Source organism: Eptesicus fuscus, chromosome 4, assembly GCF_027574615.1.
Source record: "Eptesicus fuscus isolate TK198812 chromosome 4, DD_ASM_mEF_20220401, whole genome shotgun sequence".
NCBI classification, from domain to species: Eukaryota; Metazoa; Chordata; class Mammalia; order Chiroptera; family Vespertilionidae; genus Eptesicus; species Eptesicus fuscus.
Genome location: NC_072476.1, coordinates 33,681,764 through 33,697,278, shown reverse-complemented (window position 1 = coordinate 33,697,278; position 15,515 = coordinate 33,681,764). Strand labels below are relative to the sequence as shown.

At 48.7% G+C, this 15,515-nt stretch overlaps 2 protein-coding genes and 3 non-coding genes across 9 annotated transcripts; 1 reads left to right on the top strand and 4 right to left on the bottom strand.

Annotated features, from left to right (window-relative positions):
- The first annotated feature begins 4,222 nt into the window (after positions 1-4,222).
- On the top strand, positions 4,223-6,896 carry COPS6 (COP9 signalosome subunit 6). Its single transcript, XM_008141385.3, has 10 exons — positions 4,223-4,308; positions 4,516-4,641; positions 4,849-4,980; positions 5,313-5,401; positions 5,502-5,564; positions 5,877-5,924; positions 6,001-6,115; positions 6,208-6,300; positions 6,385-6,485; positions 6,624-6,896. Exons 1-10 carry the CDS (start codon positions 4,230-4,232, stop codon positions 6,762-6,764), a joined length of 987 nt encoding a protein of 328 aa, XP_008139607.2. The 5' UTR covers positions 4,223-4,229; the 3' UTR covers positions 6,765-6,896.
- A 904-nt stretch (positions 6,897-7,800) lies between these two features.
- On the bottom strand, positions 7,801-15,333 carry MCM7 (minichromosome maintenance complex component 7). 5 transcript variants are annotated; one of them, XM_008141386.3, is made up of 15 exons: positions 15,202-15,331; positions 13,945-14,024; positions 13,456-13,620; positions 13,165-13,289; positions 12,910-13,090; positions 12,473-12,610; positions 12,020-12,169; positions 11,728-11,842; positions 11,524-11,655; positions 11,253-11,336; positions 10,570-10,963; positions 10,219-10,302; positions 9,195-9,363; positions 8,341-8,450; positions 7,801-8,169 (listed from the first exon to the last, which is right to left on the bottom strand). In XM_008141386.3, the coding sequence occupies exons 1-15, from the start codon at positions 15,230-15,232 to the stop codon at positions 7,968-7,970; spliced, it is 2,160 nt and encodes a 719-aa protein (XP_008139608.2). In that variant the 5' UTR covers positions 15,233-15,331; the 3' UTR covers positions 7,801-7,967. The 5 variants fall into 5 exon arrangements, with proteins under 5 accessions (XP_008139608.2, XP_054570873.1, XP_054570872.1 ...); XM_054714898.1 differs by lacking the exon at positions 15,202-15,331 and adding an exon at positions 14,684-14,702; XM_054714897.1 differs by lacking the exon at positions 15,202-15,331 and adding an exon at positions 14,457-14,674.
- On the bottom strand, positions 8,576-8,668 carry MIR25 (microRNA mir-25). Its single transcript, NR_129248.1, has one exon. It is a non-coding gene; the product is annotated as a microRNA mir-25 (primary transcript).
- On the bottom strand, positions 8,787-8,870 carry MIR93 (microRNA mir-93). Its single transcript, NR_129247.2, has one exon. It is a non-coding gene; the product is annotated as a microRNA mir-93 (primary transcript).
- MIR106 (microRNA mir-106) lies at positions 9,006-9,088 on the bottom strand. The gene has a single exon (NR_129246.2). It is a non-coding gene; the product is annotated as a microRNA mir-106 (primary transcript).
- Positions 15,334-15,515: the final 182 nt, after the last annotated feature.

Genomic DNA, 15,515 nt, shown 5'->3' with positions numbered 1-15,515 from the left:
GTATTATTTTGAATTAAAGTTACTTAAGAAACTGCAAGAACTTTCTGACCTCTCTCCTGTCCCCCAGAAAGCAGGAGATCACTCCCATGTGGAAGGTGCCCTTCTTACCGCTCGAGTTAGGGAACCCAGAGGCGGGCGAGGGGGAAGAAGCTTAAGGTAAAAGCCTTGTTACTAGGTAACTATCCAAGCCCAAGCTTTGTTTAGATGAGATTCCTCACCAACAAGCATCCAAACCTGTCCTGTTGATTCTTCACCAATTTATTGTTTGTTTAAGAAGTATAAAAAGATGACTAGTCTATCATTTCTCAGACCGTCATCTATGATTTCCCATGCCCACATTTTAAATTGGTTTTCCTCCTGTGAATCTGGCCTTATGTTAATTTTATTGTTAGTCCAGTTGTAAAAACTCAAGAGTAGAGGGGTGGTATGGGGGTTGGGGACATGATATCCCCCCTCTCCAACAGTTCCATGTAAAAATGCAAATTAAAAAAATGCCCCCGTAAATATTAAAATTTGAAGAAAACATTCCAGCCCATCAGGGAGTTCAGGTGCAGACAAACCTGCACAAGGGATGACAGCAGAAAAGACTCGGGGAAGTTACTGATCCAAGAAAACAGGAGGACCCACTGAATGTTGTAAAATGCTTTAGGGCCGTGGTCAGCAAACTGCGGCTCGCAAGCCACATGCAGCTCTTTGGCCCCTTGAGTGTGGCTCTTCCACAAAATACCATGGCCTGGGCAAGTCTATTTTGAAGAAGTGGCGTTAGAAGAAGTTTAAGTTTAAAAAAATTTGGCTCTCAAAAGGAATTTCAATCGTTGTACTGTTGATATTTGGCTCTGTTGACTAATGAGTTTGCCAACCACTATTTTAGGGCATGAGGGCAAGGCTTAGTGGTTCACTCCCTTTTATGCCCTCACAGGAGGAATCCTGGACAGGTTGTTTCCTGTGCAGGGCAGCTGGGTGAGGGGGTAAGTGGGAACTGAAAGTCAGCCTGAGCTCCAGAAGGGACATCCTTTTTTCTTTGAGAATTTATAAGATTTACTCTCGCCCAGCCGGGTGTAGCTCAGCGGTCACTGGTTCGATTCCTGGTCAGGGCATATGCCCAGGTTGTGGGCTCGATCCCCAGTCGGGGGTGTGCAGGAGGCGGCCAGTCGGTGATTCTCTCTCATCATTGATGTTTCTGTCTCTCTCTCCCTCTCCCTTCCTCTCTGAAATCAATAAAAATGTATTTAAAAAAAAAAAAAAGATTTACTCTCTTATCAACTTTCAAATATGCAATACAGTATCGTTAAGTATAGTCACCAGGCTACTAACTCTAATGATGCACTGGGACATATAGCTGTAGGCCCGAGTCATCTCCCACTGCTACCTCTACTGCTCAGGTCCAAGCTGTGGTCATCTCTCACCTGGATTAGGACAATAGCTCCACTACTGTGCTTCTATGCCCTCTACTGTCTTAACCTCCATGCATCAGCCTGGGTGACCCTTTATAGCCTTGAGTCAAATCAGATCATTCTGATTCCGTCTGAAAGCCAAAGTCCTAATAATGAGTGGCCCAAGAGACTCTGTCACGTCTCTGATTTCATCTCTTATTACTTTCTCCCTCACTCAGTTCTGGTCATTGACTTTTTGTTATTCTTGGAACACACCAGCAGTCTCCTGCCTGAAGACCTTTGCAATTACTCCCTCTGGAATACTTTTCCTCCATATAGCCTCATATCTTACTCCCTTATTCCATTTCAATCTTCCTTTCCACCACGTAAAATACCACCCCTCCAATCCCTCTTAATATCCTGGTGTGTGCTTATTGTCTGTTTCTTATAACTAGAATGTGAGCTTTATGAAGTCAGAACTTTGTTTTATATAGTGCTGTATCCCCAGCACCTGGAATCATGCCTGCTGCATAGTAGGCACTCCTAAATATCTGTTTTTGTTAAGTAAATGAACAATGGATGGATGGATAATTTATTGACAACACCACTGACTCAAAGTAATTGGTGAGCCAGTCTAGATTATTTCCTGGAGGGCTCTCACTTCAGTCCTCAGTATCTTTTCTTTGCAGACTCTCTGAACACATATTCCCCATCAGTTGTTAACTCCACCCTGTGGAAAGAAAGTTAACAACAAAGTGATGCGTTGTATTTTAGTTTTGTTGGAAGGTAGGAAGAGAATGGTGAGATAGTTGTTTTAACACAATCGCAACTTGAGTTTTTCTTGGTAGTTTTTAGTCATATCTATTTTTGTGTCTGTGTTCCTTCTTACCTGTTTATTTCTTCTTTTTACAGTATTCCTTTTAGCATTTCTTGCATTGCTGGTTTGGTGGTGATAAACTCCCTTTGGTAGTTTTTAATATAATGCACTTTTAAGAAATGCTTAGTAAGTCTTAGGCAGTGTAGCTCAGTGGATAGAGCATAGGCCTATGGACTGAAGGGTCCCAGATTCAATTTGGGTCAAGGGCATGTACCTCAGTTGTAGGCTCCATTCCCAGCCCCCAACCAATCAATGATTCAATTTCAAAGTCATTCATGAATTTCACAATAACCATTGCTTTATGAGTTGTTTAATCACCTGAACAGTGTTTTAAAGGCATTTGAAACAATAAAAAGACAAAGGAGTACTTTATTTATTCATTTTTAAAATATATTTTATTGATTTTTTACAGAGAGGAAGGGAGAGGGATAGAGAGTTAGAAACATCAATCAGCTGCCTCCTGCACACCCCCTACTGGGGATGTGCCCGCAATCAAGGTACATGCCCTTGACCAGAATCGAACCTGGGACCTTTCAGTTCGCAGGCCGACGCTCTATCCACTGAGCCAAACCGGTTTTGGCCAAAGGAGTACTTTAATGTGTGAAACAGCAACACAAATTATCAACTTTATTAACACCAGAATAATTCTTGCTTTTCTTTTAGCCTTCAATCTAGTTGAGAAACATTATACTCCTTAGAAGCTGCCTATCATGTAAAAGGGATATATATTTTTTACCTCATTTTTCCTAATAGAAGTAAGGCATATATGCTTTTCTTCCATAAATATCTTAGTTGGCTGAGAGGTTTTTTTCCCTGGGGATTAGAATGAGATAAACTTTTTCTTCACTTTCTCTTGGCCAGAAGACCTCTCTCCCTGCAGGATTTCTCAGGCCCCTTCCTTTGAGGGTTGCTGGCCCTTCAACTTCCCTTTATCCAGGCTCCTATCTGGAAAGATTGCTTAATTCACATAAGTCACCATTATCATTGGAAAACATCTCCCTGTACCTGCTAGTTCTGGGCACTAGAGTAGGCTCTGCAGGGTTTAGGAACAGGTCTCTAACTGCTTTACAGAGCTTACACTTTGGGTGAGGTACAGACACATTAAAAGAGCCAATCAGATGGATATGCTGGGGTAGCAGGAGCGGGGGTAAAGGCAGTGTACACAACGTGATTGCATGTACAAGTAGGGAGAGGGTTGGAGTAGTCTCTTTGCCAGAGGTGAAACTCATGGAATGGAGAGTGCAGGGAGGGTGGGAAGGGTTAGAAATGCTGAGGATGTTCCGTACTGCAGGTAATACCAGTGTTTGGAAGAAGGAACCATAGGACGTGCAGATGGAGCCACTCAAGACCAGGCTCCACCCCAAGTTTATTCATCCATGTATTCAAAAATTATTTAGGTCCCCAAGTTTAAGGTACCGAATTGGTTATAGGGTTACAATGGTTAACACAGCAGAAGGCCCTCAAGTGGCAGTGGGGCGTGTGAAAGGAACAGAGGTGAGGGGTAGTGTGGCTGAAACATGGGGACCAGGGGGCCGAGGAGTAAAGGTCAGGGTCGGCTGGCAGGCAGGGCCCAGATTCCATAGGGGCTTGCAAGCCACAGCTAGCAGCTTGAATTTTATTCGGAGGGCAATAACAGGACATTTCATGCATTCCGCAACAGACTTGGGAGCTAGGCTGTATTACCACCATTTCACTGACTAAGGAGAACAGGTTGCCGAGGGGTCCAGTCATTTGTTCAGGGCCCGCCGCAGCCGAGAGGTGGTGTCCAAGTCTACGAAAACCTGTCAGCTCCCGGGCCCTGCGGGGCTCGGGCTTCCCCAGCCGGGAGGGAGGGAGGCCAGCCGAGGCCCGACGCGGGAAGGGCCGCTGCAGCCCCCGTCCGACTCGGCGCGCGCTCGGGGACTCTGCACATGCGCCGCTGCCCGACGGAAGCCGGGAGGGGGCGGGGCCGAGGCCGAGGCCGGCGGGCGCGGGGGAAAATGGCGGCGGCGGCGGCGGCAGCGGCAGCTGCGGCGAACGGGACGGGTGGGAGCAGCGGGATGGAGGTGGATGCAGCAGGTAACGGGCCCCGCGGGGGCGGCTTCTGGAGGCGGCCTTCGGGGTCGTGAAGGCCGCCTTCCTGGATCCTGGAAGGTCAGGAGGGCGGACGGAACATCGACCCCTGGGATACCTGGCGGGAGGGATGTATGGCTCCGGGCTCTGCCGTCTCCGGGGAAGGACATGGGGCCTGGCTTCTCACCTTCTCTCCTCTTCCTCCACCCTTAGTCGTCCCCAGCGTGATGGCCTCCGGAGTGACAGGGAGTGTTTCAGTCGCTCTTCATCCCCTTGTGATTCTCAACATCTCAGACCATTGGATTCGCATGCGCTCCCAGGAAGGGCGGCCTATGCAGGGTGAGTGTTAAGCCTAATTCTACAACCTGCTCTGGTCATCTCCCTCAAATAATCGTCTATTTTCCTTCCTTTCCTGGAGCCAGTGACCCCCTCGCCCAAATCACCGTTTCCCCGGTACTTGGTTCACACTGACCTCAGACCCTCAGAATATGATTAGGAAGCTTTTAGGATTCCTTACCCTCTCCTATGTGTCCTTCTCTTCCCCAGTGATTGGGGCTCTCATCGGGAAGCAGGAGGGCCGAAATATCGAGGTGATGAACTCCTTTGAACTGCTGTCACACACCGTGGAAGAGAAGATTATCATTGACAAGGAATATTATTACACCAAGGAGGAGCAGTGTGAGAGGGGAATAGAAGTGGGCAGAGGAGTGGGAGAAAAAAATAATGAAGTGGGGAAGATGGAGGAGGTTGGGAAGAAATAAACAGGTCATGGGATGAGTACCATGGAAAAAGTGAAGACAGAGTAATTGAGGAGATCTTAGAAAAAGAACACATTCAGGTATTCTGCCCCCAAAAAGTAAAGGATGAAAGGATAAAAGGGATTAATTATTCTAAACTGAGCCACAATTTGAGGGGGGGAGAGGAGAAGCTGGTGAAAATACACCAGGAGTTTCAAATTAAGGAAGGATGGTTTAAAGAAATACATTGTGCTCTGGCCCCTTCCTCTCCAGTTAAGCAGGTATTCAAGGAGCTGGAGTTTCTGGGATGGTATACCACAGGGGGACCACCTGACCCATCCGACATCCATGTCCATAAGCAGGTATACATTGCTCACACATGTGCATGCCGGGCCAGAAAATAGAGGATGAGGGCAGGAAAGATGGGCATTACCACTCTTGTCTATTGTCTTCCTCTTCCAGGTGTGTGAGATAATCGAGAGCCCCCTCTTCCTTAAGTTGAACCCTATGACCAAGCACACGGATGTGAGTACACCGACTCCATGCTCACTTTGTCATGCTTGTCTATCTTCATGCTTATCTTTTATCCTCATCGCCTATCTTTTATTGTATGACATCTCTATTGAGTTGAATCTTCATTCTGCCATTTAAGAGCTGTGTGACTTTAGGTTAGTCATTTAACCTCTAACCTGCATTTTCTCATGCGCAAATGGGAATAATACCTCCATCATTGGGTTTGATGAGAAAATCTAAAGTGAAAGGGCCAAGCCCAATTTTTGGCACAGAGTATAGGTTCAGGTGCATTTAATGTGAGAGCTGTTCTCCATCTCTTTACAGCTTCCTGTCAGTGTTTTTGAGTCGGTCATCGATATAATCAATGGAGAGGTAATGCCCTCCCTTTCCACCCTCACATCCTGCCCCTGGTGTTTCCTGCTTTTGACTTTCCCTGTGTGCTCCATAGGCCACAATGCTGTTTGCTGAACTGACCTATACTCTGGCCACAGAGGAAGCTGAACGCATTGGTGTAGACCATGTGGCCCGGATGACAGCAACAGGGAGTGGAGAGAACTCTACTGGTAACTGAGGCTGGAGGGGTGTCCTTGGAAGTGGGGGTGGAAGGTGTGGTCACAAGCCTTCTCAACCATGGCCTGTCCTCATCCCCCTGCAGTAGCCGAACACCTGATAGCACAGCACAGTGCTATCAAGATGTTGCACAGCCGCGTCAAGCTCATCTTGGAGTACGTCAAAGCCTCTGAAGCAGGTAGGCGAGGGGTCTCCCTGGCACTCTCCTTTCCTGGTGAAGTGACAATACCCATATTAATGCCGTCACTTTCTGTGCCCTTAGGAGAGGTCCCCTTTAACCATGAGATCCTTCGGGAGGCCTATGCTCTGTGTCACTGCCTCCCAGTACTCAGCACAGACAAGTTCAAGACAGACTTTTATGATGTGAGTGTAAAACCCAGGATGGGGAGGTGGGGTGTAATGCTGTCATTACTGCATGCAGGACATGGGACTCAACTGTTCCCTGGGCATGCTGTGAGGGACCTAGATCCCCTGGGGAACTGGTTCTTTCTGTTCCCTCAGCAATGCAATGATGTGGGGCTCATGGCCTACCTTGGCACCATCACCAAAACGTGCAACACCATGAACCAGTTTGTGAACAAGTTCAACGTCCTCTATGATCGACAAGGCATCGGCAGGCGGATGCGGGGGCTCTTCTTCTGAGAGGGTACTTGAAGAGATGGTGCACAGGGGTCCCTATGTGCTCCATAGGCCACAACTGTCGGCAGAGGGGAGGGGTGCTACACTCCCTTCAGAGAAGCCTGTCGTTAATAAAAGGGGAGCAGTTCCTCAGCACCCCTTTCAGTGGCTCTGTCCTCTTGTTAGGTACCCCACAGATTTCTCAACCATCTTAAAGGAGACCCTTGGTTCCAGCCTTGTGCAGAGGCAGGAATCCCTTATCATCAGCTCTTCTCCATACTTTTCAGTGACTGGGGAGTTCATTGCCACTTGAAGTGACTCCATGTCTGGTCAGGTGGACTGTTGAGCAGAAAACTGCCTGCTTCCATCTACACAATCTGTTGTTTAATGTCTTCCTATAAAAAGGACTACTTTCCCAAACTTAATTCATTTTTTCAGAGTGGGAGGATGAGGGATATTAAGCACATTTCTATTTGGGACAACTGCAAGTCTTGATCCTATGGGCAGTGAATATTACTGAGGTTTCCCATTTGTTGCTAGTTTATTGAATGCTTGCTACACTGGGTATATATTTGCCTGACCAATAGACAGCTCAGCCTGATGAGGCAGAGGTGCTAGTGTTTATACTTTAGAGATGAGGCCAGGTTGATAAAAACATGGGGATTGTCCTGTGCAATTACTTGTGCCAGGCATTACATTTCACTTGCCTTCTTTCAGGTCCCTGATTTCCATTACCCCCTGAATAAGACTTTCAAGTAGGAGTTGGGGACTAAGGAGGTGTAATGAAGTGTAGAGGCATTTCAGAAAGAAATGGAGAGGCTGTTTCATTGCTGTTTCCTCAGAACCCGAGTGGCACCTCAATATACACTTGAGCCCAAAGGAGATCCAGGGAAAACAGTTTCTGTACAGTGGGATTCTCTCTCACTGTATCCCATGTCTACATGAATGCCTGGCAGGTACTTGACTCAGTGCATTTATGGAGTGGATAAAAGAAGACAAGTATAAAGCAAACAGGATATGCATCTAGAAACACACACAATACTTCATTCTAACAAAAGGCAGCAATCTACAAACACTTTATTAGCAAAAGCAATGAAGAAAAGTGCAGCTCAGGAAACAGAAGGGATCCTCCTTTTCCCTCAAGGGCAATTTAGGCCTTTAAAGGAAGGGGGAGGCGAGTTTGCACACACTATGCAGAGTCGACTCCAGCGTCACAAGTGGGTTGGATCAGACAAAAGTGATCCGAGTCCGGGCAGTATTGACCTGCCAGACATTTAATTCCTCATACTCATCTAGAGCTGCCTGGAATTGGGCAGGTGTGAAACCACGAGATATGCAGCGCTGCTCCGCCTCGGAAAACCGGACACTTCGGCCTTCTGAGACCAACTCACGAACAGTGGCAAATATCACATCTGCTGGTCTCTGGGTCCTGAAGGCAACAAGTGTGGGTGTGTAAGGTCAGGGTACAAACAAGAGCATCCAACATGTCAGAGAATAGTGGTATTGCAACTCTGAAGCCACCATCATACATGTGTCATTGCAGAAGCCACAAGATAAGTGATCTGCTAAAGGCACTCCTGATTTCCATTAAACCACTCACCTAGCTGTTTGTCCCTTGTCACTCAGTAGTGAGTCCTTTGACATCTCCATTAGCCTTATGGCTTCATTCACATCTTCCTTTTCTACTGTGTCCACCATTCGCAGACGTGCCTAAGGGGAAGGTAGGGACAGATGGGAACAGGAGGAGGGGAGTGGAACAGTCAGGGAACCCCCTTCTGTGTTGCCTACTCAGAAAACCAGTGGAGGCACCCTCCCCTCCCCTATAAACATCCGCAGTGTGGGGCCGGCACTGTCAGACCGAGACAAGTGCAATGCCCAGGGCAGCGTCCAGCAATTGCCCAAGTCTCCGCCTCTCAACACTGGCCAGTCCCGGTGTTCAGCTGTCCTGCGAGGGAGACTAGACCCTTCTGAATTCCAATGGGCTCCCCCGCACCATGACAGATGGAGCTTGGGGAGCTCAGCCAAGAAAGCGATTGGCAGAGAGGTATCCCTGGGGCTCGGGAAGTGCTAGCTCAGCAGTAGGTCAGGTAATCACACTACCTGCACGAACAGCACTTTGGAGCCCCCAGGACTAAGGTCCAAGATGTGAGGACAGAAATGAAGATTTCTAGCACAGGATCTAGGACATAATGGAATTCACCCCACCCACCCCCATAGTGAGGTTTGAGCAGAAAGAAGGCCTTTCCCTCCATGGACGCTGTGCGTGCCCTGCTGGAGCAGCAAGTACCCACAGTGCGGTAGCACGAGAGGACCACTATCTGCACTGTCAGCACTTTAGCCCCAGCAGGGCCTGAGTGGTAGGGAGGCGGCAATGAGAAAGGACAATGTTACTGCAGGCTGCCCAGTAAAGTCAAAACAGATAACCCTCCAGCAGAACAGGAACTGGGCACTCACCAGAGCAGTGGATAGTCGCAGAATAGCCAGCAGAGTCCTGGCAGAAGTATAGGTGGCGTCCTTACTAGCCCAAGCCTCTCGCCTCATCTCCACATATGCTGCTGTGATATAGTCAGCCAGAGACTCTGGCACTGTGGGCTGCTTCTCCCGGCACATGGCTATGTATCGTCTGTGAGTTTGTGAGAAAGCAGAAGAGAGATGGAGAGAGGATGCTTTTTCTGTCAGTTTCCCATTTAAGAAAACTCTTGCCCTAGCTGCTTTAGCTCAGTGGATACAGGGTCAGCCTGCGGTCTGAAAGGTCCCAGGTTTGATTCTAGTCAAGGGCATATGCCTGGGTTGTGGGCTGGGGGACCTGCCGGAGACAGCCAATCAATGATTCTCATCATTGATGTTTCTCTCTCCCCCTTCCTCTCTGAAATCAACAACAACAAAAAAACACTCTTGGATTAGGAAGGAATTTTTAAGTAGAAGAAAAAAAAAATAGTGCATTATTTGTGTGGCTTGAATATCACTGATGGGATTTCTTGGTACATCTAAAATTATTTTGATTTTTAAGGAAAATGGCTTATGCATGAGTAAGACAAATCCATTTGTAACTAGAGTTGGTCAAGTCCTCTCCTTCTGAACAAGATATGGCTAAAGGGAACAAATATATTTTGTTTGCTTTAAGACAACTGTTTACTTGAAGAGAATAGGTAACAGGGAAGAAAAACCTGAGGGACCACTGGAAGCCCTTTCACAGACCTGTGGAGAACATAGTGGCATCAAATATCCTTGGAGCAGGACCCAGCCTTGCCTAGAATCTACCTGCCTCATCATAGGCCAGTGATGTGCAAGATTAGTTCTGATGTGTGTTCTTCTGTGGCCAGCCTGGGGGGACCGGACTCAATGTTCTCAGACCCAGAACATAGAAAGGGATGGGCAGGGTGGTAGTAAGACTGAAAACTTTCAAGAGACACACAAGGCCCAAGATACTGCCACACAAAGTGGAGCAGACCTGTCCTTCCTTACTCAGCTCTCCTACCTCATAAGCTTCATGTCCAAAGGTTCAAACTGGGCGGGAGGCTGCCGACTGTGCTGGTGTACATAGGTGATATGCTGGGCCAACCTGGGAATAATGGAGGCAAGGAGGAACACTCTTTTTGGTGCTATGCACCCTGTGCCCCAACTCTTATCTTCCTCTTCCTTGGGCTCCATCTCCTCACAGCATGGCAGGGAAAACCATTACCAAGAAATCCTTACTAATGTTTCAGCCCAGACCCATCATTTCCCTAAGAATTGTGGAGCCATTTTCATGAGAATTTGAGGGCTTTCCAATTTCTCCTCCCTCCCAATCATCTAAGATATGTCTCTTTGAGTGTTGAGCTTAATTCACCGTAGGTCATTGTCTCGGTCAGGGCGATCCTGGATTAGCCAGAGGAGGTCAAATCGAGAGAGGAGTGCGGCAGGAAGCTGTATGTTCTGTTCCAGGCTGCGGCGAGGGTTGTAGCGCCCATAGGCAGGGTTGGCAGCAGCCAGGATGGAACAACGGGCATTGAGGGTGGTTAGAATGCCTGCCTTGGCAATGGAGATGGTCTGTTGTTCCATGACCTCATGGATGGCTGTGCGGTCGGCCTCAGCCATCTTGTCAAACTCATCGATGCAGCACACACCCTGGTCGGCCAGTACGAGGGCCCCACCCTCTAAGGTTAGTTCTCCAGTTACAGAGTCTCTCAGCACAGCTGCTGTAAGCCCCACTCCAGAGGATCCGCGACCTGTTGTGTACTGGCCTAAATGGCAGGGTCAGGAAGACAGGAAACAAGCAGACGTGTTTAGAAGGGAAAGGAACAAGGAAAAGAGCAATAGGGCAAAGACACAAGTAATGGGGACAGTGAAATGAGGCCTGCACTGATCTAATTTACTTGCTCACCAGGCCTTCCTGGGTAAAGATCTATGGGGTGCTGGCACTATCTCCCTTCCCCAACCCTCTCCCACCTTTCAAACCCCAAAAAAGAATAAATGTGGTGATCCTATTCTTGTCTTCTACATTTACTTCCCTCCCCAAGTTCGATTACTCACTGCGGGGGGCCAGGCGATCAATGTAAGACAGGAGCTGAGACTTGGCCACACCAGGATCCCCCATGAGGCAGATGTTGATGTTGCCTGAAAAAAGAAAGCCCCTGCAACTGTTCTTTTAATGCAAGCTGTCCAACAACAGAGAAAAGTATTTCTGAAGGCTCCCTCACCCCCACACTCAGGATCGTTTCTTCTGATCCATTCTAGTGCCCATGAAGCCAAGATGCCAACTCTTGCCTTCCCTTGTCAGAGCCTCTTCCCCATTTCCTCTTACCCCTGATTTTCATGCCCCGAGGAGACTGGTCCACACCTCCCACCAGGAGGAGCAGCAGGGCCTTCTTTACATCTTCATGCCCATATATTTCTGGAGCAATGGAGGCTGCCAGCTTTTCGTAGAAATCCTCCTCTGAGGGAAAGTGAAAATTAGGAAAAAGAGTGCTAGGAAGAAACATTTCTAGTCTTTTCCCCAGTCCCTCACCTGCAATTTGCCTCAGCTCCTCCCTGCTCAGCTCTCCAGACCCAGACTCATCATCCTCACTCTTACTCATCTTCACAATCCGATGGGCTTCCAGGTAAGTTTCTGAAAGTAAACCCTTGAACAGGAAAAGACCATGATATGAAGTCCACACTATTCCTTCAGGAAGGAGTTCCCGACAAAACCCTTTGTTCTATTTTGTTTTACTGTTAATAGTTTTCTCTGTGGGTGGGGTGAGAGTGAGTGGGCAAGGGGAAAAAGGGAACATTTCCTCCCTTCAAACCCCCTTTCTTACCTGTACCACTTGTCGGAACCCAGAGCGCAAGATTGGCAAGAAGATACCAGTGACACTGATGTGGTCCCCAGGCTGGGCAATCCGTGTGTTCTCTCCTTCTACCAACACCGTAATGCTACGAGGGATATTTCCCACGGGCACTTGGTCACTCTAGGGGATAAGGGTGCACAGGCAAGGAAAAAGAAACATAAGGCCCTTTAGGATCTAAGCTCCTGCCTAGGGATCCACTCTTCTACTTCTAGCTTCAGACTAGCCAACAGGAATATGGAAGCAGAGATCTCCTTTACCTCTCCCCAGCTCAATCAAAAAGTTTCGGTTAAATATCCCTCCTGCCCTAGATGATTTCTCTGCCTCACCTCTTCCTCCTATTCTTTCTTTCTTCCACTTCATGACTATAGTATTCAAACTGACTCCCAAGCTCCACCTTCCCTGGGCTACACCCCCAAAACTCACATGTTCTTGCATCTTCATCTCCTGGAATTTTATGAATTTGGAGCCACGTGTCTGTAAATATAGTCGCCCTCCTGAACGGTTGGTCTGGCACTCTTGGCTCGGGCACATAATCAGAGGCATGAAAGTGGGAGACTGGATCTAAGATGTAAGAAAGCATCAAAGGAAGTCAGAAAAAAATGAGCCACTTAAGAGTCAGTCACTTGCATCATATTTTCTCATCACGGAACTGTCAAGAACATCTTGAACTATTCTGGGATAACAGTTGACAGACACCAAAAACACAAATGGATGAAAAGACCTCTACATACCAGAAAAACAATGAAAGGTGAACACATAGATGTATTTTACAACAAACAGAGAAAAGGATAAACCTCACAGACAGAAATTCTTACAAAAAACACTAACAAGTGCATTCCTGTTCCCTATTTCATACATACCGGCTGGTAGGTCTCTGCCCCACACTGGTCACAAGTGTAAGTGGCCACCACCATTCTGGGTTTAACTTCAGAGACACGAGTGACGATTCCACGCACAGTTACCAATTTCCCTACAGAGTCAGCCCGCACTTCCCGGATCACACGAGGCTTATTACTACTTGGGCCTTGAAAGTACAGCTCACTGAGAGAGAAAACAGTCATTAGCAAGGTCCTGAAGAACCAATTCCCACACCTTTCCCCACTGAGATCACTCACAATCTACGCATGAGTTCAGGAGGGTACTGGTTCTGGGGGCTTCGGGCTGCCCCAGGGTCCCGGCTCCGCTGCTCCATCATCAGTCGGTGCTCAATGTAAACATCCAGGACATCTTTATTTACCACCTATAGGCAGAGGAAGAAAGATGGGGAAAATGAGGGGCAGGATGGGGCATAAAGGTCAGCAGGCAGAAACCACTGCCCTCCTTTCTGCTAGCTCAGAACACATTAATATCCGAGAAGCTCCCTGACAGAAAAGTTCCTTGCCCTGAATTTTCTTGCAAACACTCACCTCCCTCTCCTTGTACTGAGGCAGCAGCTCCTGAACAGAATCAGCAAAGAGCCTTGCATAGCGCTTGGTGTTCTCACAAATTGAATCCACCAATTCAGGGTCCTCCTCGGCTATATCATCTAGGTCTATGTACATTGCCACTTGTTCCCGATGAGCCAGTCGAACCTGGGGTGGGGAAGAGTTGGGAAGACCTCAGAGTCAAGTTTACTGTGCTCATGCAAGGAACCATCACTGTGAGCTTAGGACAGATTGATTCCAGGTCTCCACAGGGAATAGTGTGGGACAGCAGTACTCACTTCTTAACCCCCAAAAGACAGCTTCCCAACTCCTAAAAACACCTTAATTATCACAAACCGTAGTATCAAATCACTTACCAAGTATCAGGTACCGCACTAAACACATGTCATTTACAGACAAATGTACTTGTTAAAATAAGCCAGGCCACCTTACAGCTCCTCAAGGTGCCATTCCCTCCAATCTTAGACTTACCAACTGGTTCCCATACTTGAACTGCTTCTTGCCAAACTCGTCATCCTGGTAAAACTCTTGTAGGAATTTCTTCACTTTTTCTATAATGTAAATGTAAAATCATGATGATCAACCTTCCTTTCTTTCAGATACCTTTTTGCAAACGCGACAGAAATCTAAGAAACCCACTCTTGTTTAAGTGACTAATTAGTTATATGAACATTTAAAACACCCCACCCCACCCCACATAATTCTCCCCAAACTGGGCAGAACTCCTTTTCACAAGTCTGTTTTTATCTAAAGAATAAGGGTCACTTGGCAGTTGAAAAATTACCCAACACCCTCCCTCTAGGTAATTTCAGTGTCTGCCTTCGTTAGAAGTCTCAGTGCCCGTTCCCAAAGGCCTCCCAACTCCCAGCAGCAAACTCAAGTCTCAAGGTTCTCAGCTTTTCTTCCATAATTATCATCCCCCGTTTTCTTTCGGTCCCCTAAACCTATGCCACTAGTCCCATCCTCCACCCCACCCCCTCTACCGCCACTGCTTCCGCTCTTAGTAAACAAAGAAGCACATGGGCCCAGATGCTGCCGCTTCACGGCGCGGGATTCCTCCGCCCATGGGGAGCCAATCCGACAATTGGCCAGCTGGTCCAGGGCCACTCCGTCGTCCCCATCTTGGCTCCATACTACCTCCTCTAAGACTCGCACTAAAACCCCTAATTCCAGGCACGCCCCTGCTCTCGGCAGCTCTCCCGGAGGCTACCGCGCGGAAGGACACTGTTTACACACGGAGCTCCCTCCTAGGCGTCGCGCAACTTCCGCCCGCCTTCACTTCCGCTTGTAGGTTGGACTAAAATGGCCAATCCCCGCGCGCAGCGGCCCAGGTCAGCCCGCCCCCGGGGCTTCGATATCCCGGGAAGACGCGGCTACTTCAGAGTGCCTAAGCGCGCGGAAGGTAGCGGGGCCAGGGGTGCCCGACTCTACACCCTAGGAAAGACCTTCTGAGGTCCGGGTCTCTCCATGCGTTACCGTCTCCACTCGAACCCCCAACGGGACTATCCGCCGCCCCCACTCTTTTCCCGAACACCATCACTAGCTCTTCTCCGACCTCGGGTCTCCGCGTGCCTCCCAGGCACCGTGTGCCTTAGCCACGCCGCCTCTGGACCCCGGCTCTGGCCTCGCGCGCCGAGCGGCGGCCCCCAGGACCCCAGCTCACATCAACAGGTGCTGGCCGGGAGAGTTCCCGCGCCGGACGCCCCTCCCAAGCTTGCAAACCCTCACCTTTCTCCAGCGAGTAGTCCTTAAGTGCCATCGCTGCTGAGGACCGTGCAGCAGCAGTTGGAGCGCTCAGAGTTCTCACTCTCCCCTAGCAGCGATCGTTCCCGCTGCAGACTGTGGCTGACCAACCGAAATTGGCGCGAAACGTCGCCCAACACGTGACCGGCGCAGCCGCGTATGGGCCAATCCGATAAGAGGACTTCTGTCCCGCCCTCTCGCCGCGGGCCCAGCCTCGACCAATCACCAGGCGAACTTGGGCTGAGTGACGGGGAAGCGGCGTGAGTTAAGAAAGAGACAGGTTGGGAGGGGTGGGGCAG

What these genes read in the sequence shown, in the direction of transcription:
- COPS6 (XM_008141385.3), top strand. Translation starts at nt 4,230, where the DNA reads ATGGCGGCGGCGGCGGCGGCAGCGGCAGCTGCGGCGAACGGGACGGGT. An exon ending in GATGGAGGTGGATGCAGCAG is followed by an intron (nt 4,309 to 4,515) that starts GTAACGGGCCCC and finishes CTCCACCCTTAG; the next exon opens with TCGTCCCCAGCGTGATGGCC. An exon ending in GAGTGGAGAGAACTCTACTG is followed by an intron (nt 6,116 to 6,207) that starts GTAACTGAGGCT and finishes ATCCCCCTGCAG; the next exon opens with TAGCCGAACACCTGATAGCA.
- MCM7 (XM_008141386.3), bottom strand. Translation starts at nt 15,232, where the DNA reads ATGGCACTTAAGGACTACTCGCTGGAGAAAG. An exon ending in GGACTACTCGCTGGAGAAAG is followed by an intron (nt 14,025 to 15,201) that starts GTGAGGGTTTGC and finishes TTTACATTATAG; the next exon opens with AAAAAGTGAAGAAATTCCTA. An exon ending in GGTTCCGACAAGTGGTACAG is followed by an intron (nt 11,843 to 12,019) that starts GTAAGAAAGGGG and finishes TTCCTGTTCAAG; the next exon opens with GGTTTACTTTCAGAAACTTA.